The sequence below is a fragment of the Entelurus aequoreus genome, linkage group LG18, assembly GCF_033978785.1.
Source record: "Entelurus aequoreus isolate RoL-2023_Sb linkage group LG18, RoL_Eaeq_v1.1, whole genome shotgun sequence".
NCBI lineage: Eukaryota > Metazoa > Chordata > Actinopteri > Syngnathiformes > Syngnathidae > Entelurus > Entelurus aequoreus.
The window spans coordinates 46,160,800-46,188,750 of NC_084748.1; the positions used below are offsets into that span (position 1 = coordinate 46,160,800).

The 27,951-nt window shown below is 39.2% G+C and overlaps 1 protein-coding gene and 1 long non-coding RNA gene across 10 annotated transcripts in view; one reads left to right on the forward strand and one right to left on the reverse strand.

Annotated features, from left to right (window-relative positions):
- The first annotated feature begins 476 nt into the window (after window positions 1-476).
- On the forward strand, window positions 477-27,808 carry LOC133634194 (uncharacterized). Of its 3 annotated transcripts, none has more exons than XR_009821903.1 (11): window positions 477-604; window positions 6,817-6,897; window positions 13,768-13,948; window positions 24,207-24,343; window positions 24,441-24,732; window positions 25,296-25,432; window positions 25,530-25,759; window positions 26,385-26,521; window positions 26,619-26,910; window positions 27,474-27,610; window positions 27,708-27,808. It is a non-coding gene; the product is annotated as an uncharacterized LOC133634194 (long non-coding RNA). The 3 variants fall into 3 exon arrangements; XR_009821904.1 differs by having other exon boundaries at window positions 26,619-26,848; XR_009821905.1 differs by lacking the exon at window positions 25,530-25,759.
- LOC133634191 (ankyrin-2-like) overlaps window positions 12,211-27,951 on the reverse strand; it is a 195,092-nt gene continuing 179,351 nt past the window's right edge. For 6 of the 7 annotated variants that reach the window (XM_062027271.1, XM_062027272.1, XM_062027268.1 and 3 more), the window contains 5 exons: window positions 19,746-19,829; window positions 19,483-19,647; window positions 19,216-19,386; window positions 15,529-15,620; window positions 12,211-13,920 (listed from right to left, as the gene is read on the reverse strand). In XM_062027271.1, coding sequence (XP_061883255.1) covers window positions 13,722-13,920; window positions 15,529-15,620; window positions 19,216-19,386; window positions 19,483-19,647; window positions 19,746-19,829 — 711 coding nt within the window. In that variant the 3' untranslated portion in view covers window positions 12,211-13,721. The remainder of the gene's footprint in view (window positions 13,921-15,528; window positions 15,621-19,215; window positions 19,387-19,482; window positions 19,648-19,745; window positions 19,830-27,951) is intronic. The other variant, XM_062027273.1, reaches the window with a different exon arrangement.

A 27,951-nucleotide genomic window follows, 5' to 3' on the forward strand; every position in this document is an offset into this window, starting at 1 on the left:
TATATATATATATATATATATATATACATATATATATATATATATATATATATATATATATATATATATATATATATATATATATATATATATATATATATATATATATATATATATATATATATATATGAATTAGTTCCATTTCATTACGTGCATTTGTAATTTACAAAATAAAGTTTTTAAAAAGTGCAAACAAGGCAAACAAAAAACTGCTTATACACTGAGTTTGTAAACAATATAACAATGTTTAAAGCTAACAAAATATTTGAACAACAACAGAACTATTGAAAAATACACATGAAAGACAACATTTTGTAACGTTCTATCCAACATTTCTCTTCTCCAAGTTTGTTTTTCTTATTTAAAAGCGCGTTACGTGTTTAAATTGTGATGTTTTGGGGGCTCGGCGCGGAATAAATGAAGTCCATTTCAATGGTGAAGATGGATTTGAGATACGAGCATTTTCCAGCGCTGTGACGGAAGCAAATAGACTCGTAAGCCGAGGTATATTAAATGTGGCTGGCCCCGCCCATTTGTCCCGAAGAGGAGAAAGTTGTGACGTGTGACGCAGACTCTCCACCTGTCTTATATCCTCAACCTACAGGTACTAAGTTTGATTAAAACCACTTAAATAATACTTAACAATACTGTACATGTCCTAAACAAGTGGTCTGCAATGCCGTTTTTCTGACAGTAGGCTACACCGTCGGCCAAGCTAACTCGGCTATGCTAGCCAGGAATAGCCGAATTAGCTTGTAGAATGACTCAATAGTTTGATATATCTGGGTGGAATAATCTTTGATATCAATCCACACATCTTTTTTTGATAAAGTATAAAAAGCTATTCAATTGCATAGTTGGATAAAAGTACTTCAATAATACTTAAAAAAACTGTACATGTACTGAACCAGTGGTCTGCTAGGAATAGCAGAATTAGCTTGTAGAACAGAGGTGTCAAACATATGGCCCGTGGGCCGGATCAGGCCCGCCAACAGGTTTTATCCGGCCCGCCTGATGAGTTTGCCAAGTATTAAAATGAGCTGCATTTTTTTTTCTAAATATAAGAAACTGCTGTTCTGAATGTGTCCACTGGATGTCACAATAGCAATTCTGTTAGGACTAGCAAGAGATACAAAGTAAAGCGTGGAAACTTAAAAACCTGCCGTTTTATGTCTTCTGCTTCAAACACGTCGTTATTTGGCACCCTTACTCCCCAATAATGTCTTTGTGTGGGTTTTAAGAATAGACGGTAATATCTTGTGTGCTCGGATAATCAACTTTTACCTTGAAAATCATTTTTTGTCTTGAAAATCAACTTTTACGAAAATCAACTTTTACCTTGAAAATCCTTTTTTGTCTTGAAAATCTACTTTTACCATTGCAAGATGCCTCGTCATCCTTTTTCATAATAATAACATTAATAAAAATAATGGATAGATAAAGCGCTTTTCTATACACCCAAAACGCTTCGGAATATCAGAGCCATTAGAGGCGAGACATGGACCAAACCGGTGAAATAAGATGTTCCACCAACGTGTTCTAGGATTACCGCCACGATAGACACCAACTAAGGTATGAAAATATAGTGAGAAAACTTAACCCTTTTAAATAGTTTTACCTTCGTTTCTCACGGTTTGTTGAGTTAGCTCTGGATTGATACGTGGACATGAATATAAGTATTAGATACCTCCCCAATAATGTTTTTGTGTGGGTTTTAAGAATACATGGTAATATCTTGTGTACTCGGATAATCAACTTTTACCTTGAAAATCATTTTTTGTCTTCAAAATCAACTTTTACCATTGCAAGAGGCCTCGTTGTCGTCCTTTTTCATAATAATAACATCAATAATAATTAGAGATATCCGATAACATCGGACTGCCGATATTATCGGCCGATAAATGCTTTAAAATGTAATATCGGAAATTATTGGTATCGGTTTCAAAAAGTAAAATGTATGACTTTTTAAAACGCCGCTGTGTACACGGACGTAGGGAGAAGTACAGAGCGCCCATAAACCTTAAAGGCACTGCCTTTGCGTGCCGGCCCAATCACATAATATCTGCGGCTTTTCCACACACACAAGTGAATGCAAGGCATACTTGGTCAACAGCCATACAGGTCACACTTAAAGTTTAATCCTGGCTTTGTGGATACACTGAGACCACGTCTAAACTCATTGTGTTTTTGAAGCTGCACCAAATTCCTCTGAATTTTCAACAAACTTGAAGTGTTTTGTCCAGAGGATTTGTACGTTTTCACAATGTGCTTGTTCTATTTTCGGCCAAAGTAAACAACCTGGAGTTGTCTTTATTTTTAATTTATCATGCCATGATTTTACCATTGGGAATAGATTTTCCTCCCTGCGGCCCCTGAGCTAAAATGAGTTTGACACCCCTGTTGTAGAATGACACAATAGTTTAATACCCCTGGAACCCGACCGACATATAATCTTTGATATCGCTCGACAAATCTTTTTTTTATAAAGTATACAGATCTGTTACATTGCATAGTTGAATAAAACTTCTTAAATAATACTTCATAATTCTGTACAAGTACTGAACCAGTGGTCTGCAATGCGGCTTATTGACGGGAGGCTACACTGTCGGACAAGCTAACTATTGTTGAGTTAGCTCTGGATTGATACGTGGACATGTCAAAGGAGGTGTTTGATACCTCGAAGAGTTTGCATGTTGTGTTTTTTGTCCAATCCCAGAAAGACTGTGACTTAAAGTTTAATCCTGGCTTTGTAGATACACTGAGACCAAGCTCTAAATGCACCAATTTCCTCAGAATTTTCAACAAACTTGAAGTGTTTTGTCCAAAGGATTATTTGTGATTTGTACGTTTTCATAATGTGCTTGTTCTATTTTCGGCCAAAGTAAAACAAAGTAAACAACCTGGACCATTTATTTTGAAGTTATCATGCCATGATTTTACCATTGGGAATGGATTTTCCTCCTTGCGGCCCCTGAGCTAAAATGAGTTTGACACCCCTGTTGTAGAATGACACAATAGTTTGATACGTCTGGGAACACGACCGACGTATAATCTTTGATATCACTCCACAAAGTATACAGGTCTATTCCATTGCATAGTTGGATTTTTTTCTCCTGTCTGTGTCAGGTTCAAACCCAGATGACATTTATTAAACAGACAAGAAGCAAGGAATTAAACAGAGACAGGATTCAATTTGGCTCATGAGGACAAACGTCTGGGCTGTACTCTTGGTCTTCCACCAAGAGACAAGAGAGTTCTACGCCTCCTCTTTTATTTGGACTTTCCCTGATTACATAGCAACAGCGGTTTCTAAGGGGAGAGGGGGTCGTAAAACGCTGTTGCACTCGGTCACAAAACAGTTAAAAGAAAATATGCCTGGAGCTTGCGTCAGGTCCTGCTTCCTCTCTCTTTTGTAGATCTCGGGTCAAGACAAGATCTTCCTGTGGATCACAATAGATCAAAGAAACCGACACCTTCATGTCGCTTCCCATTGTAGAGTTTTACAAGCCTTTTGCTTGGTAAGATCAAAGACAGCTTTTGTCTGCTCGCCGGGAACTCATGGGAACAGAACGTTTTGTGATAACTTACATACAATTATTCTGACAATCTGCTTTTTGAAGGAAGATTTAAGCATCTTTTGTACTCCAGTGTTTCCCATAAATTGCCAAGATACTTGTGGCGGTGGGGGCGTGGCTATGGGCGTGGTCACCATGACATAATCGAGTAATTTGCATAATTTACTACAATGATATGATTTTCTCTAAAAAGGCTCAAAATATGTATACTTACTAATTAATGATAACAGTTTTGTTTTAAACGTCCATCCATCCATGCATCCATTTTACAATATAATTACAACACTTTATGTATATATTTATATACAGATTTGAACAATAAGTTATTCACTGAAATATATTTATTAATTGTGGTTCTTACAAAAAATATATCTTATAAAATATAAAAGCTAAAATGTCTCTTAAAGCTCTGCCCCTTTAATTAGTGCATACTAAATAATTTAACTTTAGCCTACTACTACAACCATATTATTTACCAGCAACATAAAGTGAAACAGAGGCAGAGGTGTCCTGCCACAGTCAGTAACAAATAAACAGAAAACAGTTGTGGTTAAATACAAATAAGGCAACAAGAGAAGTATCCTACACTTCTCTTTTGTAAAGTACATCTGAACAGCCGATATGGGCATCTACATCAACTATATGGTTTGCCTGAGAAGCTGGACAGGACAAAAAAATAAAATAAATAAATAAATAAAAAAATCTATTTGTGGCGGACGTAATTCTTTCGTGGCGGGCCGCCACAAATAAATTAGTGTGTGGGAAACACTGTACTAAGTGCTCATGTGCTTGCTGTACTACAGCCATCTTGGCTTGGTCGACCACCACTGCTTTTCACTTCCAGGAAGAAGTCAAGTGTCACAATACGAATAATTTCGCCACACCTAGTGTGTGTGTGACAATCATCGGTACTTTAACTTTAACTTAACAAGCAATTTTGGACAAAGTAAAAAAAAAGTTTTCCATGACGGAAATTGTCCCGATACCAATATTTTGGTACCAAAATGTATTTCGATACTTTTCTAAATAAAGGGGGCCACAAAAAATGGCATTATTGGCCTTAATTTAACAAAAAATCTGTTTCTTATTGCAATTATTGCAAATTGATCATTAATCTACTTGTTCATTTACTGTTAAAATCTGATTATGTTTCAACATGTTCTATCTACACTTCTGTTATAATGTAATAATCACTTCTGTTGTTTGATACTTCTCCCGCCCCAACCCCCGGATTGTAAATAATGTAAATAATTCAATGTATATACTCTGATGATTAACTTGTGTGATGACTGTATTATGCTGATAATATATATTTGTAAAAAAATGGCATTATATGGTCTTAATTTAACAAAAAATCTGTTTCTTATTGCAATCATAGCAAATTGATTATTAATCTACAAACCCCGTTTCCATATGAGTTGGGAAAATGCGTTAGATGTAAATATAAACGGAATACAATGATTTGCAAATCCTTTTCCACCCATATTCAATTGAATGCACTACAAAGACAAGATATTTGATGTTCAAACTCATAAACTTTATTTTTTTTTGCAAATAATAATTAACTTAGAATTTCATGGCTGCAACACGTGCCAAAGTAGTTGGGAAAGGGCATGTTCACCACTGTGTTACATGGCCTTTCCTTTTAACAACACTCAGTAAAGGTTTGGGAAGTGAGGAGACACATTTTTGAAGCTTCTCAGGTGGAATTCTTTCCCATTCTTGCTTGATGTACAGCTTAAGTTGTTCAACAGTCCGGGGGTCTCCCTTGTGCTATTTTAGGCTTCATAATGCGCCACACATTTTCAATGGGAGACAGGTCTGGACTACAGGCAGGCCAGTCTAGTACCCGCACTCTTTTACTATGAAGCCACGTTGATGTAACACGTGGCTTGGCATTGTCTTGCTGAAATAAGCAGGGGCGTCCATGGTAACATTGCTTGGATGGCAACATATGTTGCTCCAAAACCTGTATGTACCTTTCAGCATTAATGGCGCCTTCACAGATGTGTAAGTTACCCATGTCTTGGGCACTAATACACCCCCATACCATCACACATGCTGGCTTTTCAACTTTGCGCCTATAACAATCCGGATGGTTCTTTTCCTCTTTGGTCCGAAGGACACAACGTCCACAGTTTCCAAAAACAATTTGAAATGTGGACTTGTCAGAACACTTTTCCACTTTGTATCAGTCCATCTTAGATGAGCTCAGGCCCAGCGAAGCCGACGTCGTTTCTGGGTGTTGTTGATAAACAGTTTTCGCCTCACATAGGAGAGTTTTAACTTGCACTTACAGATGTAGCGACCAACTGTAGTTACTGACAGTGGGTTTCGGAAGTGTTCCTGAGCCCATGTGGTGATATCCTTTACACACTGATGTCACTTGTTGATGCAGTACAGCCTGAGGGATGGAAGGTCACGGGCTTAGCTGCTTACGTGCAGTGATGTCTCCAGATTCTCTGAACCCTTTTGATGATATTACGGAGCGTAGATGGTGAAATCCCTAAATTCCTTGCAATAGCTGCTTGAGAAAGGTTGTTCTTAAACTGTTCAACAATTTGCTCACGCATTTGTTGACAAAGTGGTGACCCTCGCCCCATCCTTGTTTGTGAATGACTGAGCATTTCATGGAATCTACTTTTATACCAAATCATGGCACCCACCTGTTCCCAATTAGCCTGCACACCTGTGGGATGTTCCAAATAAGTGTTGGATGAGCATTCCTCAACTTTATCAGTATTTATTGCCACCTTTCCCAACTTCTTTGTCACGTGTTGCTGGCATCAAATTCTAAAGTTAATGATTATTTGCTAAATAAAAAAAGTTTATCAGTTTGAACATCAAATATGTTGTCTTTGTAGCATATTCAACTAAATATGGGTTGAAAATGATATGCAAATCATTGTATTCCGTTTATATTTACATCTAACACAATTTCCCAACTCATATGGAAACGGGGTTTGTAGTTGTTCATTTACTGTTAAAATGGCATTATTGGCCTTAATTTAACAAAAAATATGTTTCTTATTGCAATTATAGCAAATTGATTATTAATCTACTTGTTCATTTACTGTTAAAATCTGATTATGTTTCAACATGTTCTATCTACACTTCTGCTATAATGTAATAATCACTTCTGTTGTTTGATACTTTACATTAGTTTTGGATGATACCACACATTTGGTATGATCTTGAGATTTATTTGAAAATTTCACATGTTTCATTTTTGTACTTCTAGAAATCAGTTCCGGGAATTTCGAAGTCGACGCACTCCTGGGGAAATTTTAACTACGTCATCAACCTCTGTGCTCTTCAATTGGTATGTTAAACAAGAAGGAAATGGTTTGAATGTTGACAAGCTGACGCGAAACTGAAATTCTGAAGGAATGTAGAAATTGTTTAAAAGTTGAAATTGTTTAAAGTTTAAACGTGGTTTGAGATGTGAAGAGCAGAAGCTGTACTGAAATATAGTATGAATCTTGAAATGTTAAATGTTAGTATTAGGGTTGTCTGGATACCAATATTTTGGTACCGGTACCAAAATCTATTTCGGTACCTTTCTAAATAAAGGGGACCACAAAAAAAATTGCATTATTGGCTTTATTTTAACAACAAATCTTAGGGTACATGAAACTAACGTTTATTATTGCAATTTAGTCCTTAAATAAAATAATGAACATACTAGACAACTTGTCTTTTAGTAGTAAGTAAACAAACAAAGACTCCTAATTAGTCTGCTGACGTATGCAGTAACATATTGTGTCATTTATCTACCTATTATTTTGTCAACATTATTAAGGACAAGCTGTAAAAAATTATTATTAATCTACTTGTTCATTTACTGTTAATATCTGCTTATTTTCCGTTTCAACATGTTCTATCTACACTTCTGTTAAAATGTAATAATCACGTATTCTTCTCTTCTTTGATACTTTACATTAGTTTTGGATGATACCACAAATTTGGGTATCGATCCGATACCAAGTAGTTACAGGATCATACATTGGTCATATTAAAAGTCCTCATGTGTCCAGGGACGTATTCCCCGAGTTTATAAACACAATATACATTATTAAAATACGAAAAAAGATTTTGTGATGCTTAACAAATATCGATGTAATCATAGTAGTATCGATTAGATACGCTCCTGTACTTGGTATCATTACAGTGGATGTCAGGTGTAGATCCACCCATGGCGTTTGTTTACATTGTGACGCCGGTGAGCTGTTGTATCCTCCTACGGTGTGTAGTGAAGCATGTTTAGCTATTCCTCGTCCTGTAGTGATAATGGTACTTGTAAGAAACGTACTTTAGTTATCGCCATGGAGGCATTAGTGATTTAGAAGTAACTGCGGCTGGACGTTAGCCGCTAGCTAGCTAGCCATGTCTTAAAGCACCTCTTACTGAGGGCGTTTCAGTGTTACAATTTCATCGTTATCTTTACTTTTTAAGCCAAAATGCGTCCATTCTCCCTTTTCTGTCTACACACTGTGTCTGCTTGTAAGTACTCTGTGTGTGTGCGCTGCCAAACACGCTCCTCTGCTCGTAAAACCAGCAATGTCACAACGTAAATCAATTAGTATACCGGTACTAGCATAGTACCGGTATACTAATGAATCATATTCGGTACTATACTAGTACTATACTATACGTTGTCCCTTCCATTCCGTTTTTATATTGTTGTGTTTTGGCTTATAGTTGTTGTGTTCTTTCTTTATGTTGTTTTGTTGTGGGGTTTGTATTCGTTGTGACTTTTCTCTGCTACCGTAGCTGTTTATCAAAACAAGAGTAGTAGCAGGTCAAACCACTGCTTCTTTAACCTGAAGAGATTTACTTGCACTTTTTTTTTTTTTTTGCCTTCATTTATTTAGTATTTATATTATTTCCATGTCAACAACAACAGTAAAAGTAGCTGGTAAAGCGACTGTTAATTCCACCTGCAGAGATGTTGGTCGTACTTTATTTTTTATATTAAACCTATAAAGGCTTAGTGGCCACATGCGTGGACAGCACCTTTTTAGCTCTTATTTCCAAAATGGTGTACACTACTGATGAGTTCTACATGTAAAGCGACTTTGGGTACTTAGAAAAGCGCTATATAAATCCCAGGTATTATTGTTATTATTATTACTACTGAATTGGGGTCTTATGGCCGCATATGTGGATACTTATACTGCCATCTGGTGGTGTCAGAAGAGTATAACATACAATGGAATTTGGAAAAAAAAAAGTGTAAAAATAAGAATTAGCATGTCACTAAACATGAAGTACACGTTTGTGTACTTATGGACTAAGTACATCATATCAAAACATGATTCTTAGTTTTTATTCTAATTAGGGTCCAATGAGCCCAAATAGCAAAGATACATAAAAACAAGCATGTAAACAAACAGCTTGGGCCTCAAGAGGTTAATATTGAAAAACAACTGCATAAGTAGAAGGTAAATCTACCGTTAAAATGTTGGTTACTGTATTTTATTGAAAATTTGGTTTTAATTCAACTTAAAGTGTTGGTTGCAATTTATTCAAATAAAATGTGAATGCATTGGCCATTAATTGTTGTTTACTTGCCTGTTTATACACATAGTTAATTTATATTCAATTCCCTTACAAGAATTAATAGGAATATGGGAAACTATTTCACAGTCACGCTGCTTATAAAGTTACTAACTGAATCGTTTCGGATCGTATCGTTCTAACAAAAAATATTGCCCCTGAATCGTACCGGCAACCAACAATTCTGAGTCAAATCTAATGGCTGTTAAAACAAATCGTTACGCTCCTAATACAAACAAATAAAGCTATAAGTAAAGATATTAAGATTTAAAGATTTAATTGATTTAAAGTTGAGCCGAAATTTTTTTATCATGTTAATTCAACTTAAAGTGTTGGTTGCACTTTATTCAAATAAAATGTGAATGCATTGGCCATTAATTGTTGTTTACTTGCCTGTTTATATACATAATTAATTTATATTCAATTCCCTTACAAGAATTATCAGGAATATAGGAAACTATTTCATAGTCACGCTGCTTATAAAGTTACTAACTGAATCGTTTCGGATCGTATCGTTCCAACAAAAAATATCGCCCCTGAATCGTATCGGCAACCAATAATTCTGAGTTGAATCGAATCGCTGTTAAAACAAATTGTTACGCTCCTAATACATACAAATAAAGCTATAAGTAAAGATATTAAGATTTAAAGATTTAATTGATTTAAAGTTGAGCCGAAATTTTTTTATCATGTTAATTCAACTTAAAGTGTTGGTTGCACTTTATTCAAATAAAATGTGAATGCATTGGCCATTAATTGTTGTTTACTTGCCTGTTTATATACATAATTAATTTATATTCAATTCCCTTACAAGAATTATCAGGAATATAGGAAACTATTTCACAGTCACGCTGCTTATAAAGTTACTAACTGAATCGTTTCGGATCGTATCGTTCTAACAAAAAATATCGCCCCTGAATCGTATCGGCAACCAATAATTTTGAGTTGAATCGAATCGCTGTTAAAACAAATTGTTACGCTCCTGATACAAAAAATAAAGCTATAAGTAAAGATATTAAGACTTACTGCCGGGTATAATTTTATATGATCTTGAGATTTTTAGGAAAATTTCACGTTGTTTTTTTGTACTTCGGAATTTCGAAGTCGACGCGTTTCTAGGAAATTTTAACTACGTCATCAACCTCTGTGCTCTTCAATTGGTATGCTAAACAAGAAAGAAATGGTTTGAATGTTGACAAGGTGACGGTAAACTGAAATTCTAAAGGAATGTAGAAATTGTTTAAAAGTTGAAATTGTTTAATGTTTAAACATGGTTTGAGAAGTGAAGAGCAGAAGCTGTACTGAAATGTCGAGTAATGCTAAATGTTAGTAAATAGTTAGAAGAGTTAATTTACTTCAAGATGTTACAAAGTAATAGAATCCATGAATTTTAGCTCTAAATGCTTCCCATTTCCTCACATGCTACCATAAAACGTTAGCATGCTAACGGGGGAACATTTAGCACACTTCTAACGTGATTATTAGGTTAAAAAGTAAAAAATTGGCTAAAATACTAGCAAAAAGCGTTAGCATAACAGGGGAACAGCTAGCATACTTGTAAGATTACCCCAGGTAACCAAATCCATGTTGATTAGGTTAAAATGTACAAGATTAGCTCAAGTGCTCACACTAAATGTTAGCATACTAACGTTGCTGACGTTATAGCTAAAACGCTGGCAAAAATACCATAGCATGCTAACACTAGCATTGTTTGCGTACTCATTTGATTATGCTAACAGGGCAACAGCCAGCATACTTCAAACAATAAAATAATGCGATAAACAGGTCTGCGGCCAACTGTCTACCTAAATATAAATAGTTGAGGCACAAAAATACATTTTGAAACTTTTATTCTCAGCTTTCATTTGTCAGCCATAAACACACTGCAGCCATTTTGTTGGATCTTTTTGAGTTTTGAACAGCAAGACATGCCCTTATAGATATCTATACATATGCATCATGTGAGTATATACCTGTCAGCATCACAGAAAAAGGGGTGCTCGTATTTTCTCCAAATGAAAAATATATGTATATATATATATGTCTATATATACCGGTCACAGTGAACTTCCACAAAGCATGTTTTAGTCCTCTCTCTAAATCACAAAGTAAACAAACAGTGACGGTGACATGAAAAACATGATAGATTTACATACAGTAGCGATGCTTCGAGCAGGGAATAATGGTTTATTGAAGCACTAAACCGGTCTCTATCCTCCTGCCCAAAAAGAACGAGACAAAAAGGATATATTTGACTTGAACACAGCTAGTGCACAAACAGCATGGAGGCGTTCCATCCCGACATTCAGGAGTGCAAATCACGGTCGTGTGAAATCAATCTGTTTCTATAGTTGCCGTACATAAAGTATTGCAAAAAAAGCAACTTTCACTCCCAAACGCTCAACACATGTTAATAATTATAAATACATTAAAAAAAAACACCATTTGACCTCTTTTAATGGCAAAATGTGAACGATTTTACAATAAATAACAACAAATGAGGGGTACAGCAGGAGTCCAATGAAGGGGATTCATATGGCCCCATTTGCCGCGGTTTACCTGACACATGAAACGTGACGAATCGAAGCGTTGAGCATTTTAAAATGTGTTTTGCGGCGATTCCAACTTTGCTACGTGGTGGAGGTAGGAATCTTTGGGCACCTCGCCATTCCGTTACGACTCAGGAGCTACGATTGTTATTATTGATGCGTCTTTATATACAGTACAGGCCAAAAGTTTGGACACGCCTTCTCATTCAATGTGTTTTCTTTATTTACATTGTAGATTGTCACATCAAAACTATGAATGAACACATGTGGAGTTATGTTTCTCCAAGGTTTCTCATTGTCATCCCATTGGGTTGAGTTTTTCCTTGCCCTGATGTGGGATCTGAGCCGAGGATGTCGTTGTGGCTCGTGCAGCCCTTTGAGACACTCGTGATTTAGGGCTATATAAGTAAACATTGATTGATTGATTGATTGATGTACTTAACAAAAAAAAAGGTGAAATAACTGAAAACATGTTTCATATTCTAGTTTCTTCAAAATCGCCACCCTTTGCTCTGATTACTGCCTTGCACACTCTTGGCATTCTCTCCATGAGCTTCAAACACACCTGTGAAGTGGAAAACCATTTCAGGTGACTACCTCTTGAAGCTCGTTGAGAGAATGCCAAGAGTGTGCAAAGTGCTTGAAGCTCATGGAGAGAATGCCAAGAGTGTGCAAAGCAGTAATCAGAGCAAAGGGTGGCTGTTTTGAAGAAAGTAGAATATAAAAACAGGTTTTCAGTTATTTCACCTTTTTTGTTAATGTGTTCATTCATAGTTCTGATGCCTTCAGTGACAATCTACAATGTAAATAGTCATGAAAATAAAGAAAACGTATTGAATGAGGAGAAGGTGTGTCCAAACCTTTGGCCTGTACTGTATATTGATGCAGTTTTTACATTACATTCATCACTTGCAACTTTTAAAAGCGGTGCATTTATCATAACATAACAGTTGAATTCATCCTTGTTATATTTATTATGTGTCCTAAAATAAAGAAGCTGGTCAGATATCTCTGTGAGGTGGAACTGTCTGCAATACTTTATTTACAATAAATAAATAATCAATTATTGACATTTACTCATGGATTTTACAATTGCCCACGTCCCAAATGCGATGCATCTAAAAATCTATCATTTCCCCCCACCTAGAGTGGCACTTTCCATCATTTCAGCAGACTGCATGCCCCCTGTCCAGGAATGGGGCCATATGAATCCCTTCCTTAGTGTAATCTAATTTTCGGACACCAGAGTAACGTTTCTACCACTCGCTCAAAATGAATCCGATGCAGGGACCGAGGACATAACAACCGACAGCACGGTCACCGTTCACGCGGTAAGACCGTCAATCATTTAGGACGCAGTGCGGAGAAAAGTCTGTCTGATTAAAACATAACGCACAAACAAGATGAAAACGACAAAGCTGATGTTGATTAGTCATGCTTGCTCTTTTTCCACACCGTTGATTAATCACCCCTAGGCTACAGATGTCGGTATTGTCTAGATTAGATGAAATTCTTGTATATCAGAATGCCCGAAAGACGGATTACACGCGGCCTACACGTAAACACAACAGCAGCAGCAGCAGTGGTTAAATAAACGCACTCGACGTGACTCGAGTGCGATGACTATTCTTTGCCGGGATTATTCCGCAAAGTCTGTCTGCGATTTATCGCCACGTCCGAGCGTCCTCACCAGAGAGTGGTTCCGAGGTCAAGTGTTCAAGTGGGCTAACTCTGAATGGCATTTTTTTTTTTTTTTTTTTTAGATGACAAGACTTTGTTGACATGAAACCTAAGACTGATCAGGAAAAAAACAGCTCATCTTTGGTCACAAAACAAGGCAAACGATAAATTCTGGAACACACCCAGCGAGGGAAGGAAATGTCTCATCATGGACGACGTTTGTTTGGCTGAAACGGGAAGACTGCTAGCTTGTAGGTGCGCGCTAAGATTACATGTGGCAAAATGCATAGGAGAAGTAGTGGGAGGTGCGGGGGGGGGGGGGGGGGGGGGACCTTAAATTAGTGCGTTACACATTCTTCTACTGTTCCTCGTCGCCGTCACGGTCCTCCTCTTGTTCTTGGTAGAAGTGGTGAAAGAGCTGGTGCAGATGCCGCTGGAGTTCGTGGGGTATGGAGCCCTCGGCGGGGCCGTCCACTTGCTCGAGAAGGACCTGTTTGCGCTGCCCAGCTCCCTGCACCACCGTCTGTCTGAGGGTCTGACCTTCACGCACGTGGGCCCTGCAACACGGAGAGGAGCCCAGAACGGGTGAGTCGGCATCCTCGGTCGTAAAAGAAACACTCTATAACCCTTGTGTAATGTTCATATTGTGGTTACTCAGCCAGTGTTTGTGGGTCTGATGGACCCGTTGCATTTTGTGGCTTTTAATGCCTCACAATCAAACACTTTTATGTTAAAATACTGAACAGATGTTTACCTTATCCCAATAAACACCAGACTGTATCTCACAGTGGTTGAAAAACACTGGTTTATGGTGTGTTGGACAGTTCAGTCTTTGCTGTCTGTTGCGTCCTACAAAGTGTTAGTACTGTAAGTACTGTGCTCATCACGCACCAGCTGTTTGATTGTAACGTGCATCTTCGTTGTAGTTTTCCTGAACAAATTTGACGGTGTAAAAAAGCTAACGCTAATCAGTAGCCAGTGTTTCCCATAAACTGCCAAGATACCTGTGGCGGTGGGGGCGTGACTATGGGCGTGGTCACCGTGACATCATCGAGTAATTTGCATAATTTACTACAATGATATGATTTTCTCTAAAAAGGCTCAAAAAATGTATACTTACTAATTAATAATAACAGTTTTGTTTTAAACGTCCATCCATCCATCCATCCATTTTACAATATAATTACAACACTTTATGTTCATATTTATATACAGATTTTAACAATAAGTTATTCACTGAAATATATGTATTAATTGTGGTTCTTACAAAAAATATATCTTATAAAAATATAAAAGCTAAAATGTCTCTTAAAGCTCTGCCCCTTTAATTAGTGCATACTAAATAATTTAACTTTAGCCTGCTACTACAACCATATTATTTACCAGCAACATAAAGTGAAACAGAGGCAGAGGTGTCCTGCCACAGTCAGTAACAAATAAACAGAAAACAGTAGTGGTGGTAGATAGACACAGAGCTTCATCAAACATCTGATCCACTGAACAAAGAGCTCCAAAAATCTTGATCCTACACTTCTCTTTTGTAAAGTAAATCTGAACAGCCGATATGGGCATCTACATCAACTATATGATTTGCCTGAGAAGCTGGACAGGACCAAAAAAAAAAAAAAAAAATCTATTTGTGGCGGCCTTAATTCTTTCGTGGCGGGCCGCCACAAATAAATGAATGTGTGGGAAACACTGGTAGCTTGTCAATAGCAAAGTCGATGTATATTAGCATCACGCTAGCACATATTTGGAAAAGTGGAGCCTTACTTAACTTACGTTGGAGCGTTTTCTGAGTCAATTCCTTTGTTGGCATTGAAAATTGCGATACTACTTAGAGGTCGTTTGGTTGAGTCCGCTCTCAGTGCTGCTGGGGTGATCACCACGTGCTGAACTAAGTCTGCAAACGGGCGTGGCGTCCCACGTAACCCAGCAACCGAAACAAACCGTTCGATTTTACGGCAGGATTCAGTCGCTACCAAAAAAGCACAGATTCAGTACTCATTCCTAATCGGCTTCTTCTTGGAGGACAAAACTACGTATTCATCTAATTTGATGCAAATGCAAAATATGAGAGTAAATGTTAGTAATAAAGCTGCAGCACAGCAATCGTTAAAACAATTATACCCAAATTGCACACAGAAACCACATGCACTTCACACCTTCTGACCACAGTTCCATCCTCTTTGACGGTCTCACTTTCCACCACATGGGGTAGATCTGCTCTGGTTAAACCACCTATGTAATCTAAAGCCTGGCGGCATTGAAGGAAAACATACATCATCGACACAAATGTTACACCAAAACTAGATCATTTGTTTAGTTACAGTCTGTTGAACACAATGGGCCTGATCTACTGAGTGCTAAATAGCGTGTGCAAACTATATAAAATTGTGTGTGCTATTAGTGGGCGTGTTGTGGATGATCTCCTAAGACTGCGTCGATAATTGATAACAAGTGCAAAAGTGGTGAAGACTGCCCTTTTTAAATGAGGATTTTGCGGGAACAATACCATGGAGACACTCGGTTCCCTGGGTAGAGGTGGGAATCATTGGGCACCTAACGATTCAGGACCTGCGGTTCGATTATTGCATCTTTAATTTATGTATATTAATATAGTTTTACATTTCTTGAGGGTGCATGGGGGTTTGCCCAACCAGTCTACATGTGCTTTGTGGACTTGGAGAAGGAAGTCCTGTGGGGAGTGCTCAGAGAGTATGGGGTATCGGACTGTCTGGTTGTGGCGGTCCGCTCCCTGTACGATCAGTGTCAGAGCTTGGTCCGGATTGCCGGCAGTAAGTCGGACATGTTTCCAGTGAGGGTTGGACTCCGCCAAGGCTGCCCTTTGTCACATATTCTGTTCATAACTTTTATGGACAGAATTTCTAGGCGCAGTCAGGGCGTTGAAGGGATCGGGTTTGGTGGCTGCAGGATTAGGTCTCTGCTATTTGCAGATGGTGTGGTCCTGATGGCTTCATCTGGCCAGGATCTTCAGCTCTCACTGGATCGGTTCGCAGCCGAGTGTGAAGCGACTGGGATGAGAATCAGCACCTCCAAGTGCGAGTCCATGGTTCTCGCCCGGAAAAGGGTGGAGTGCCATCTCCGGGTTGGGGAGGAGATCTTGCCCCAAGTGGAGGAGTTCAAGTACCTCGGAGTCTTGTTCACGAGAGAGGGAAGAGTGGATTGTGAGGTCGACAGGCGGATCGGTGCGGCGTCTTCAGTAATGCGGACGCTGTATCGATCCGTTGTGGTGAAGAAGGAGCTGAGCCGGAAGGCAAAGCTCTCAATTTACCGGTCGATCTACGTTCCCATCCTCACCTATGGTCAGGAGCTTTGGGTTATGACCGAAAGGACAAGATCACGGGTACAAGCGGCCGAAATGAGTTTCCTCTACCGGGTGGCGGGGCTCTCCCTTAGAGATAGGGTGAGAAGCTCTGTCATCCGGGAGGAGCTCAAACTAAAGCCACTGCCCCTCCACATGAGCCAGAAGAGGTGGTTCGGGCATCTGGTCAGGATGCCACCCGAGGTGTTTTGGGCACGTCTGACCGGTAGGAGGCCACGGGGAAGACCCAGGACACGTTGGGAAGACTATGTCAACCGGCTGGCTTGGGAACGCCTCGGGATCCCCCGGGAGGAGCTGGACCAAGTGGCTGGGGAGAGGGAAGTTTGGGCTTCCCTGCTTAGGCTGCTGCCCCCGCGACCCGACCTCGGATAAGCGGAAGAAGATGGATGGATTTATTTTCGTTTCACTAAGTAATTGTTTATTACTTGCAACATTTAAAAATATTGCATTTGTAATAAGAAACAGTTAAATTCCCATCACATTTATTATGTTATATTAAATGTGTGCAAACCTGGAACATAAGTGCTCTAAAATACATGTCAGCTGCAATCAGCTAAATTTTAGAACGGTCTGCATTACTTTATTTGTAATAAATAAATCGATTGATTGACGTTTACTAATCGATTTTATAATCAGCCATTTCCTAATTGCAATTTTTTCCCCCCCACCTCTAAACAGGGGTGTCCAAACTACGGCCTCCGGGCCAAGTGCGGCCCGCCAGCCTCTTCATTTTGGCCCGCGAGTTGTCATAAGTTCAACAAAGCATCAAACCGTGAAATGCTTTCAAATGAATCTTTTAATACAAAACAGTCTCTGAATGCTGTATGTTTGCTGCCATCTTGTGGAGAATGTGAGTAAATCAGATTAATGACCCTAGAAAGTTACTTGTATGACACAATCCAAACAACCTGCTCACTGCACATTGTGGCTATGATGAAAAACGTCCCAACACCATGAAAAAAAATTGTAAATCACACCCATCAAGAGTGCATGATGGGAAAAATGTCAAACACTCTTTCCGCAGCTGTGGAGCCATATCTGCTGGATATTTCTAATTGATTACAAAACTTTAAGAAGGTCGTCATGTAAGTAAACAAGGTAGGAGTCAAACTTTCAAACTTACACTTAATATCCAATTATATTAATTATTTATCTATTATTATATATATATATATTTGTTTTATATATATATATAACATCATATTAATATAATATAATTAACTTAACTGTCATATTGTAGTGATGGTTTCACTCTGTTGTTTGTGTATAACTTTGCCAGTTTTCACGCACATTCATATGTGCTAAATATAGATGCAAAACAGTGGCCCCCGAACTAAATTACATTACATGTGTTAATCTTCCACTACAGATATAGAATTAAATATACTGAATGAGCAATCTTACTATTGATTGCAATCGTATTCAATAATTTTATGTCTAATCGTATAAAACCTTGTGTTAAACATAAAGATGATTGTTTATTTAATGCATAAACCTTAGGGTCAGACATATTACAGAAATAAGTGCTTACCAAATATACTGCATAAGAAGCATCCAAAATAACTAACAAAAAATAAATTAACAAACAATTATGTTGTGTAAAATAAACAAACTAAAATAATAATGAATATGTTTAAATAAACTGTCAATAACAATAAAGTGCAAATTAAAATACTGCTTCACAGCTTAAGTCATCATTTTTGCGCTTAAGAAACTTCTCCATGACTTCAGCTCCAGACGTGTTTGAGATTGTCATTACTGCCACAAGTGGTGGAAAAGTGTATTACAACGGAGTACTGGCGTGCTGGGTAGAACGACCATGACAGTAACTTGAGGGTTCCAGGTCCCATCCCCGTCTCTTGCCATCCAAGTCACTTGTCCTTGGGCAAGACCCTTCACCCCTGCTCCCAGTGCCGCTCACACTGGTGAATGAAAGATAGGTGGTGGTCGGAGGGGCCGTAGGTGCAAATTGGCAGCCACGCTTCCGTCAGTCTACCCCAGGGCAGCTGTGGCTACAAATGTAGCTTACCACCACCTCTGTGTGAATGTGTAGTGAATGAATGATGGGTTCTCACTTCTCTGTGAGCGCGTTGAGTGTCTAGTCGATAGAAAAGCGCTATATAAATATAATCCGTTGTTATTATTATTATTGCTGCGGCCCATACTTACCGCAGCTGAGAAACAGATATATTTTGGCAACACTGTTTAAACACTGTTTGGCTGAGAGCGCCCCTTTGAGCGCTCTCAGCCAAACAGTGTTTAAACAGTGTCCTACATGATTATATTTGCATCTCCTCCAACTATTGTGGCCGTTTCGGACAGGCTAAACGGATTGCGCTCTCTATTTTGCTCATTTAAAAGACGCAATCATCTGCGCACAAGCTTAGTATACCAACTTGGCAATGCGCACATTTTTAATACTACTTCAGTAGACCAGGCCCAATGTGACAAACCACAAACGTTTGACTTGATTTCACGGTCATGGGGAGAACAGGAGAATATAAACCTGTTTGAAGTCATCTTGGGCTGAGGGGAGGTCCGAGGCCAACGACATGTCTCCTTTGTGTGTCACTGTTCTTTTACCCTCTACTACTGTGGTTCGTTCTGCCAGGCTGACTTTACGGATCTCAGAGGTCTCTTGTGATGTTGAGAAACCCTCACATTCAGAGAATGTAACCTAGGCAATGGACAATTGGAATACGTTATGAAAACCAAAATACGCTTTCTGACAGAAAGAATATTAATTAATTAATCATAACACACATAAAATTACCTCAGTATGGTCTCCCCCACTCTTGAGTACAGTTCGCTTCACCACTTTGGAGTAGCTGTCTCCTTCTGCAACACTGATGGACCCGTGGGGGGTTCCCTCTATTGAGACCTCCTCGCGCTCCACACCATCCGAAGAAACACACTTGCGAATAATTTTTCTAGAAACCTGATGAAAAGATTACATATGGGGGGGAAAAACATGCTTTAAGTCAAACAAGACAAACACATATCTGTTCTTACAAATATAAATAACTCATATGTTACCTTTCTAACAACAATGTGACCATTTTCATCTTTGTACTTTTCTTCTGTCACAGACTGAGTTGGAAGGTCAGGCATTTCATCAGCCTGTTATGAAAAAAGACAACATTTTTAGGAAGAGCAAGAATGTCTTTTTTTTTTTACTATAAAAACAAGTGAGCAAAAGGGAAATATACAGTACTTCAAATGGCAACAATGACAAAAATAGGGTATAAAAGAACACATTCTCTGCATAAAAAATATGTGCGCAATCAAGAACAAAAGTACAGAAAAGTACAATCAACTTTTATAGCTGCATATTTGATCAACTTTGATTAGTCTCAAACTGTTAGATGGCAATTGAAAGTTCACACGGAACACCTAGTATGGTTAAAATCACACCCTTCATGCTCCATCCACCATCAAACATGTTGGGGTGGATACCTGAATGACAACTCTCCTTCGCACAATTCTGGTACTCAACAATTCATCATCTGAACTTTCAGACATTGAGCTGAGCTCTGCGTTGATCTCCTGACCAAGTAAAACAAAATCCATCACAATGAAATGAAAGAACTTGAACCGTAATGAATACAGTATTGGAAGCAAAACAAGCAATCAGCAGAGTGATATGGTGTACTTTTCAGGGATTTTTTTTTACAGTTCACCCTGGACAGTACATCATAACAGTCCGTAACTTTAATTAAAATGTAGAAAATCCCATGCTCATGTTTAGGAAATACTAAAAGATCCCACGGGCAGTTAAATGAAAGATGTAGCTATGGTTTTATATGAGAATGACACGTGCTGAGTTAGGAATGGTTAAATTAGAAATAAAAAATAAAAATGAGGGTTATGAGGATTCCATCCATTGGCCAGAGGGTTAGCAGTCACACCTTATGAAGCAAATATAATATTAGGTTAAGCTCAGCCTCAGGAAAAGCTTGCAAGGCCCGGACGGTCTGCTAAATTTTGCCTTACCCTTGTCAGTGTATTTGTATCATCAAAAGCTCCTATTTCAGAGCCAGGTACCTCACACACAGTGAATTCTTCTGCTTCCGAATGGAATATGTCTTCAGTCTTGTTAGGTACATTACGAAAAGTCTCTTGGACAACAAAAGCATCCTCCCAGTCTTCACTTCCAGATGACAGCAACGCATGTCTATACACATGTTCTCTCCTTCCAGGATGACTATCCCCAGGCTGACCTTTACTTGGGATTGATCCGAACTCTGTTTCATCAGGCTCGGTCTCTGAAAAATCTGACGTAGCTTGCCTACAGTCAAAGAAGGGCTCTGGATCTGAATATTCAGAGGCTGGGCCATATGCACCGCTATGAACAATGTCTTCATATTCTGGTGGCATGTGGCTAAAGGTAGTTGTAGCAGAATCCCTCTCTGCATAGACTGGAAATATGGAACACTCCTCATCAGAGGTCGACGACGGCATCTCCGTGTTGGGTTCAACTAAACAAGCCTGAGTATCAGGTACCTCACAGTCCGCTGGATTTTGAAAACCAGCCTTTGAATTTATTACATCAGAAGAATAATTAGCCGGCATCAGTTCCTCAAAGCTTAACTGTCTTTCAGAGGTAGATGTTTCCAGATATTGCACACTAGACCTCGGACTAATCCCATCTGAGGACGTCTCAGACTTCGCTGAGGTGGGACACACAATCAGTTCCTCAGATCTAAACTGTCTTTCAGTGGTTTGTGGTGCTCTGTCCACCAGCAAATTGAATGGAAAGTCAGAGGAATAATATTCTTTCTGAAAATCTGAGGATTCCTTGCCTAAAGTTGTGCTTATGTCTTCAAGACAGTTCCTTGATGTGTCTTCCCTTTCTCCAGATGGCAAAGGTGATGCATGCTCTTGACTTTGAACATTATCACTTCTAAAATGTTCCTCACACTCATCACTAGAAGTCTCTTCAGAAACTATGGGGAAAGACGCTGAAGAGAATACCTTTTCTTCACTTTCATTATATTTGATGGGCGGAACTGCATCTAAAGCAACATTTGATCCCAATGACTGTTCAAAAATTTCACAACATGTCTGAGGAAATTCTGGATACGAGAGAGCCCCAAAGAGTGGTACAGGATCTATGTCAGTGCCGAGGTTTGATTGTATAATTGTTAGATCAGAAGCAACTGGGTCTTCTGTAGGTTGATCATAAGTCTGGAAAGGTGGAGACCACGTCACTGTTACATTTGTCTTGTTTGTATCTTCTTCTAGCTGTAACATACTGACACTTGGAGACGTGCTTTCCCATGTGGGACATTCAGCTTCAGGTTGCAGGTCTTTAAAGTCATGAATCAGATCAACATTTGAACTTTCATCATTGGGTTCTGATAGAGGTGGACAAAATGGTTTTAATTCAAATTTGTCTTTCATCTCTTCTAGATCGAACAACAGCTGGTCAAGCTGTGGGGACACAGAATCTGGTCCAGTTGGTGTGGAGTTTGATGATGTGATAATTTCCTCCTCACCACTGTCTTGAGCTGGTTCATCGATAATAGAGCCAAACTCTTCACTTTGTTCGGGGAATGCAACATTTTCTTTGTCATGCCCCAGAGCACCGGTCAATGTGGTCTCAAATTGTGTTTTACTTGGATAACATGTACCTGCAATGGGTAACTCTATATTTTCAGAGAACATTGTGTTTGTGTTACTAAGCATTGATGGCATCTTGTTTTTTACAAAATCCTCTAAATCATGATCTTTTTGTTCTGTAGGTTCAGAAAGATTTGCCTTGGAAGATGCTGTTGATACCTGCAGGAAATGATGGAATGGGGAAAAAAATGAAAATGATTTGTGATTGATGAGGAATGAAAGAGTCAACTGAAGCATGCAATTTGTCAAGGCCAAGTGTCCGAGCAGTTTTTCTAAGGCAGAAATTCACTTATAGCCCGTTACCACATACTCGAGGTCATTGAAGTACTTAACTAATTGTTAATAGTAACAAAATATACTCTCCCAAAATATGTCATATTTATTAGTGACAGGGGAATTTAAATGTACTGTCAATATAGCACACTGAATGTGAATATGCCATTGGAAATACAATGACATTTTACAAAGAGATGGGGCACAAAGTGAACTTTCAAAATGTATTCAGTGTTAAATGAAGGTGGACGTGCATCTTTTATGATGAGTGAACAGCTGATTTGTTTTCAGAGTAATCATAAGATCAGCTGTACCACTGTTCTACATCATTATTCCTTCTGATTTGATGTGAACACACCATGGCAGTGGAGCAACTGTGTGTAATTAGTGAAAGCTTTAGGCAGAGTTCATTCCCACATTATGTGCTGCCATGGTTATTATGTCAAGCAACACTGCATTCTCCGGTGAGCAAGACCTTCTGCTGTCTTACCGGAAGATAAGACTTTTTGCTCTTGTCCATTCTTACTGATAGTCTCTTCACGTCCTGGCCAAACAAATCTTGGCTGGGTGTTGTCATTAAAGTATGTGTCCCCTGAAGGTCATGCACATGTGGTCTGTGCTCCATTGTTTGTTCCCTGGAGGCCTCCTCAGTTTTGACAGCCTGATGAAAGTCGATGTTTTCTTCGACAGATGGCATGTGACTCAACTGTAGCTGGTGATGACTAAATGTCGTGGCCTTATCCAGTCGGGGTTTTTCAGAGAATTTGTGATCTAGCATCACTGTGTTACAGTCATATTTTCCCTTATACACTGGATCATATGTATGTGCTATTAACCTCGTATTGAGTGGTTGGTACACAAAACTTGGGGATGAATGTTCTACTGAATAGACAATGTCAGAGGATGATCCAGAATCAGACAAGCATGTGTCATTAAATGACTGAACTGACATGTTTTGATGGAACACTGCGGTTTGACTCTCACTGTCAAGGAGAAAGGATGAGGAAGAATCTGATTTTTTCTTATCCGGACATTCATCAGTGCGGTTTTGATCCAAACCTTTTGAATCTGTTGAAATAGGGTCATTTTCTGACAACTGATTACATTCATTAGCAGGTTGAAAAGATTGAGCAGATTTTATGTATGACGTTATAGGAAAAATGTGAGTATCTGTATGGTATTTTGTTAAAATTGATTTCTCAGCTGGGGAATTAAAAGGCTCATCTGGCGTTTTATCTTGCAAAATATTATCGAAGCACGGGGAATGTTTGTGTGACTGTTCTTTTGCAAAACTGGAGGGAAGCAGGTGGGTATCACGTTCAAGTTGTTTTTCTACATTAAATTGTGACACTTTGCGAGAACATTCTCCTTTATACAAGGGGTCAAACACAGTGGATATCAACTTTTTAGGGTAAGGTTTGTGTTTTATAAACACTAAGGGCAGCGATGACACGTTTGTAGATGTAATTTGCCTTGCATCCTGGATGCATACCTCGGAATAGACGACATCAGGAATTGTTGACAGAGGTGTGACTGGCCTTTCTTTAGAGTAGCTTAAGTAATAATTACAATTCTGTTTTATGTTTTCACCAAATGTTTCAGGACGGAATACACCCTCCTCAACTGATACCACAGACTCTGAGGAGGATGCTTTAAAGTCGAGCAACCTGTCCTGAAGGAGTGGTTTGTCGAGGTCCGAAGACTCAGAATCTGGAAACAATACACTGCTGCCAAATAAGGTATCAAATTCCAATTCTGACGAAACTGACTTTGGAGAGATTGGTCTGGTCTCATCAAAAAGGTAGCTAAGACACCAATCATTCTCTTCCCAATCAGAGACAATCGATTCTGGTGTACATGACCTGCAGTTGAAATATTGGTTATCCTCAATTTTGGCTATGTCAACATGAGGAACAGGGGAGTCTGGAGAAAGAACCCTGAATTCACATTGTGACACCACAGACTCTGGGGAGGATGCTCTGAAGTCGAACAACCATTCCCGAAGGAGTGATGTGTCCTGATCAGAGGAAACACAATCTGGAGAAAATGCCCTGCTGCTATGTGATGTATCAAGTTCCAATTCTGACAAAACTGATTGTGGAGAGATTGGTCTGGCCTCATCAAAAAGGTTAGTGAGACACAAATCATTCTCTTCCCAATCAGAAACAATGGATTCCGGTGTGCACGACCTTTGGTTGAAACATTGGTCATGATGTTGTATGTGAGATACATCAAAATGAGGAATAGGGGAGTCAGGAGAAAGTAGCCTGTATTCACATTGTGACACCACAGACTCTGAAGAATGAGGTCTCACCTCTGTGATCAGTTCATCCGAGGAGTAGTCCGACAAATCATCAAGGGAGTCTGATAATAGAAAAATAGGCTGAGACTCAAATGTCTTTACTTTAGACATTGAATCTACTTGCTTTTCATGTGTAAAGCCACGCACGACGTCTGCATATGTGAAAGGTCTTGCACAGGACTGAGGTTGGCATGAATGTACTATGACTTGATTTGCTGAGACTATATTTTCTGACATTGTGGACTCTGGAGTTTCTTGCCTGCCACGATCAGAGATATTGTTGACAAGTAGTTCTGAATACTCATCATTAGACGCTGTAGCTGTCCTATTTTCAGAGTATCTTAAGTAATAATTACAATACTCGTTTGTGTTTTCATAAACTGTTTCAGGACAAAATAATCCCTTCTCAACTGATACCACAGACTCTGGGGAAGATACTCTGAGGTTTAACAACCATTTCTGAAGGAGTGACCTGTCCTGATCAGAGGAAACTAAATCTGGAGACAATGCCCTGCTGCTATGTAAGGTATCAAATTTCAATTCTGACGAAACTGACTTTGGAGAGATTGGTCTGGTCTCATCAAAAAGGTAGCTAAGACATAAATCATTCTCTTCCCAATCAGAGACAATCGATTCTGGTGTGCATGACCTGCAGTTGAAATATTGGTTATCCTCAATTTTGGCTATGTCAACACGAGGAACAGGGGAGTCTGGAGAAAGAACCCTGAATTCACATTGTGACACCACAGACTCTGGGGAGGATGCTCTGAAGTCGAACAACCATTCCCAAAGGAGTGATGTGTCCTGATCAGAGGAAACAGAATCTGGAGACAATGCCCTGCTGCTATGTGAGGTATCAAGTTCCAATTCTGACAAAACTGATTGTGGAGAGATTGGTCTGGCCTCATCAAAAAGGTTAGTGAGACACAAATCATTCTCTTCCCAATCAGAAACAATGGATTCCGGTGTGCACGACCTTTGGTTGAAACATTGGTCATGATGTTGTATGTGAGATACATCAAAATGAGGAATAGGGGAGTCAGGAGAAAGTAGCCTGTATTCACATTGTGACACCACAGACTCTGGAGAATGAGGTCTCACCTCTGTGATCAGTTCATCCGAGGAGTAGTCCGACAAATCATCAAGGGAGTCTGATAATAGAAAAATAGGCTGAGACTCAAATGTCTTTACTTTAGACATTGAATCTACTTGCTTTTCATGTGTAAAGCCACGCACGACGTCTGCATATGTGAAAGGTCTTGCACAGGACTGAGGTTGGCATGAATGTACTATGACTTGATTTGCTGAGACTATATTTTCTGACATTGTGGACTCTGGAGTTTCTTGCCTGCCACGATTAGAGATATCGGTGACAAGTAATTCTAAATACTCATCATTAGACGCTGTAGCTGTCCTATTTTCAGAGTATCTTAAGTAATAATTACAATACTCGTTTGTGTTTTCATAAACTGTTTCAGGACAAAATAAGCCCTTCTCAACTGATACCACAGACTCTGGGGAAGATACTCTGAGGTCTAACAACCAGTTCTGAAGGAGTGACCTGTCCTGATCAGAGGAAACTAAATCTGGAGACAATGCCCTGCTGCTATGTAAGGTATCAAATTCCAATTCTGACGAAACTGACTTTGGAGAGATTGGTCTGGTCTCATCAAAAAGGTAGCTGAGACACAAATCATTCTCTTCCCAATCAGAGACAATCGATTCTGGTGTGCATGACCTGCAGTTGAAATATTGGTGATCCTCAATTTTGGCTATGTCAACATGAGGAACAGGGGAGTCTGGAGAAAGAACCCTGAATTCACATTGTGACACCGCAGACTCTGGGGAGGATGCTCTGAAGTTGAACAACCATTCCCGAAGGAGTGATGTGTCTTGATCAGAAGAAACAGAATCTGGAGACAATGCCCTGCTGCTATGCGAGGTATCAAGTTCCAATTCTGACAAAACTGATTGTGGAGAGATTGGTCTGGCCTCATCAAAAAGGTTAGTGAGACACAAATCATTCTCTTCCCAATCAGAAACAATGGATTCCGGTGTGCACGACCTTTGGTTGAAAAATTGGTCATGATGTTGTACGTGAGATACATCAAAATGAGGAATAGGGGAGTCAGGAGAAAGTAGCCTGTATTCACATTGTGACACCACAGACTCTGGAGAATGAGGTCTCACCTCTGTGATCAGTTCATCCGAGGAGTAGTCCGACAAATCATCGAGGGAGTCTGATAATAGAAAAATAGGCTGAGACTCAAATGTCTTTACTTTAGACATTGAATCTACTTGCTTTTCATGTGTAAAGCCACGCACGACGTCTGCATATGTGAAAGGTCTTGCACAGGACTGAGGTTGGCATGAATGTACTATGACTTGGTTTGCTGAGACTATATTTTCTGACATTGTGGACTCTGGAGTTTCTTGCCTGCCACGATCAGAGATATCGGTGACAAGTAGTTCTGAATACTCATCATTAGACGCTGTAGCTGTCCTATTTTCAGAGTATCTTAAGTAATAATTACAATACTCGTTTGTGTTTTCATAAACTGTTTCAGGACAAAATAAGCCCTTCTCAACTGTTACCACAGACTTTGGGGAAGATACTCTGAGGTTTAACAACCAGTTCTGAAGGAGTGACCTGTCCTGATCAGAGGAAACAAAATCTGGAGACAATGCCCTGCTGCTATGTAAGGTATCAAATTCCAATTCTGACGAAACTGACTTTGGAGAGATTGGTCTGGTCTCATCAAAAAGGTAGCTGAGACACAAATCATTCTCTTCCCAATCAGAGACAATCGATTCTGGTGTGCATGACCTGCAGTTGAAATATTGGTGATCCTCAATTTTGGCTATGTCAACATGAGGAACAGGGGAGTCTGGAGAAAGAACCCTGAATTCACATTGTGACACCACAGACTCTGGAGAATGAGGTCTCACCTCTGTGATCAGTTCATCCGAGGAGTAGTCCGACAAATCATCGAGGGAGTCTGATAATAGAAAAATAGGCTGAGACTCAAATGTCTTTACTTTAGA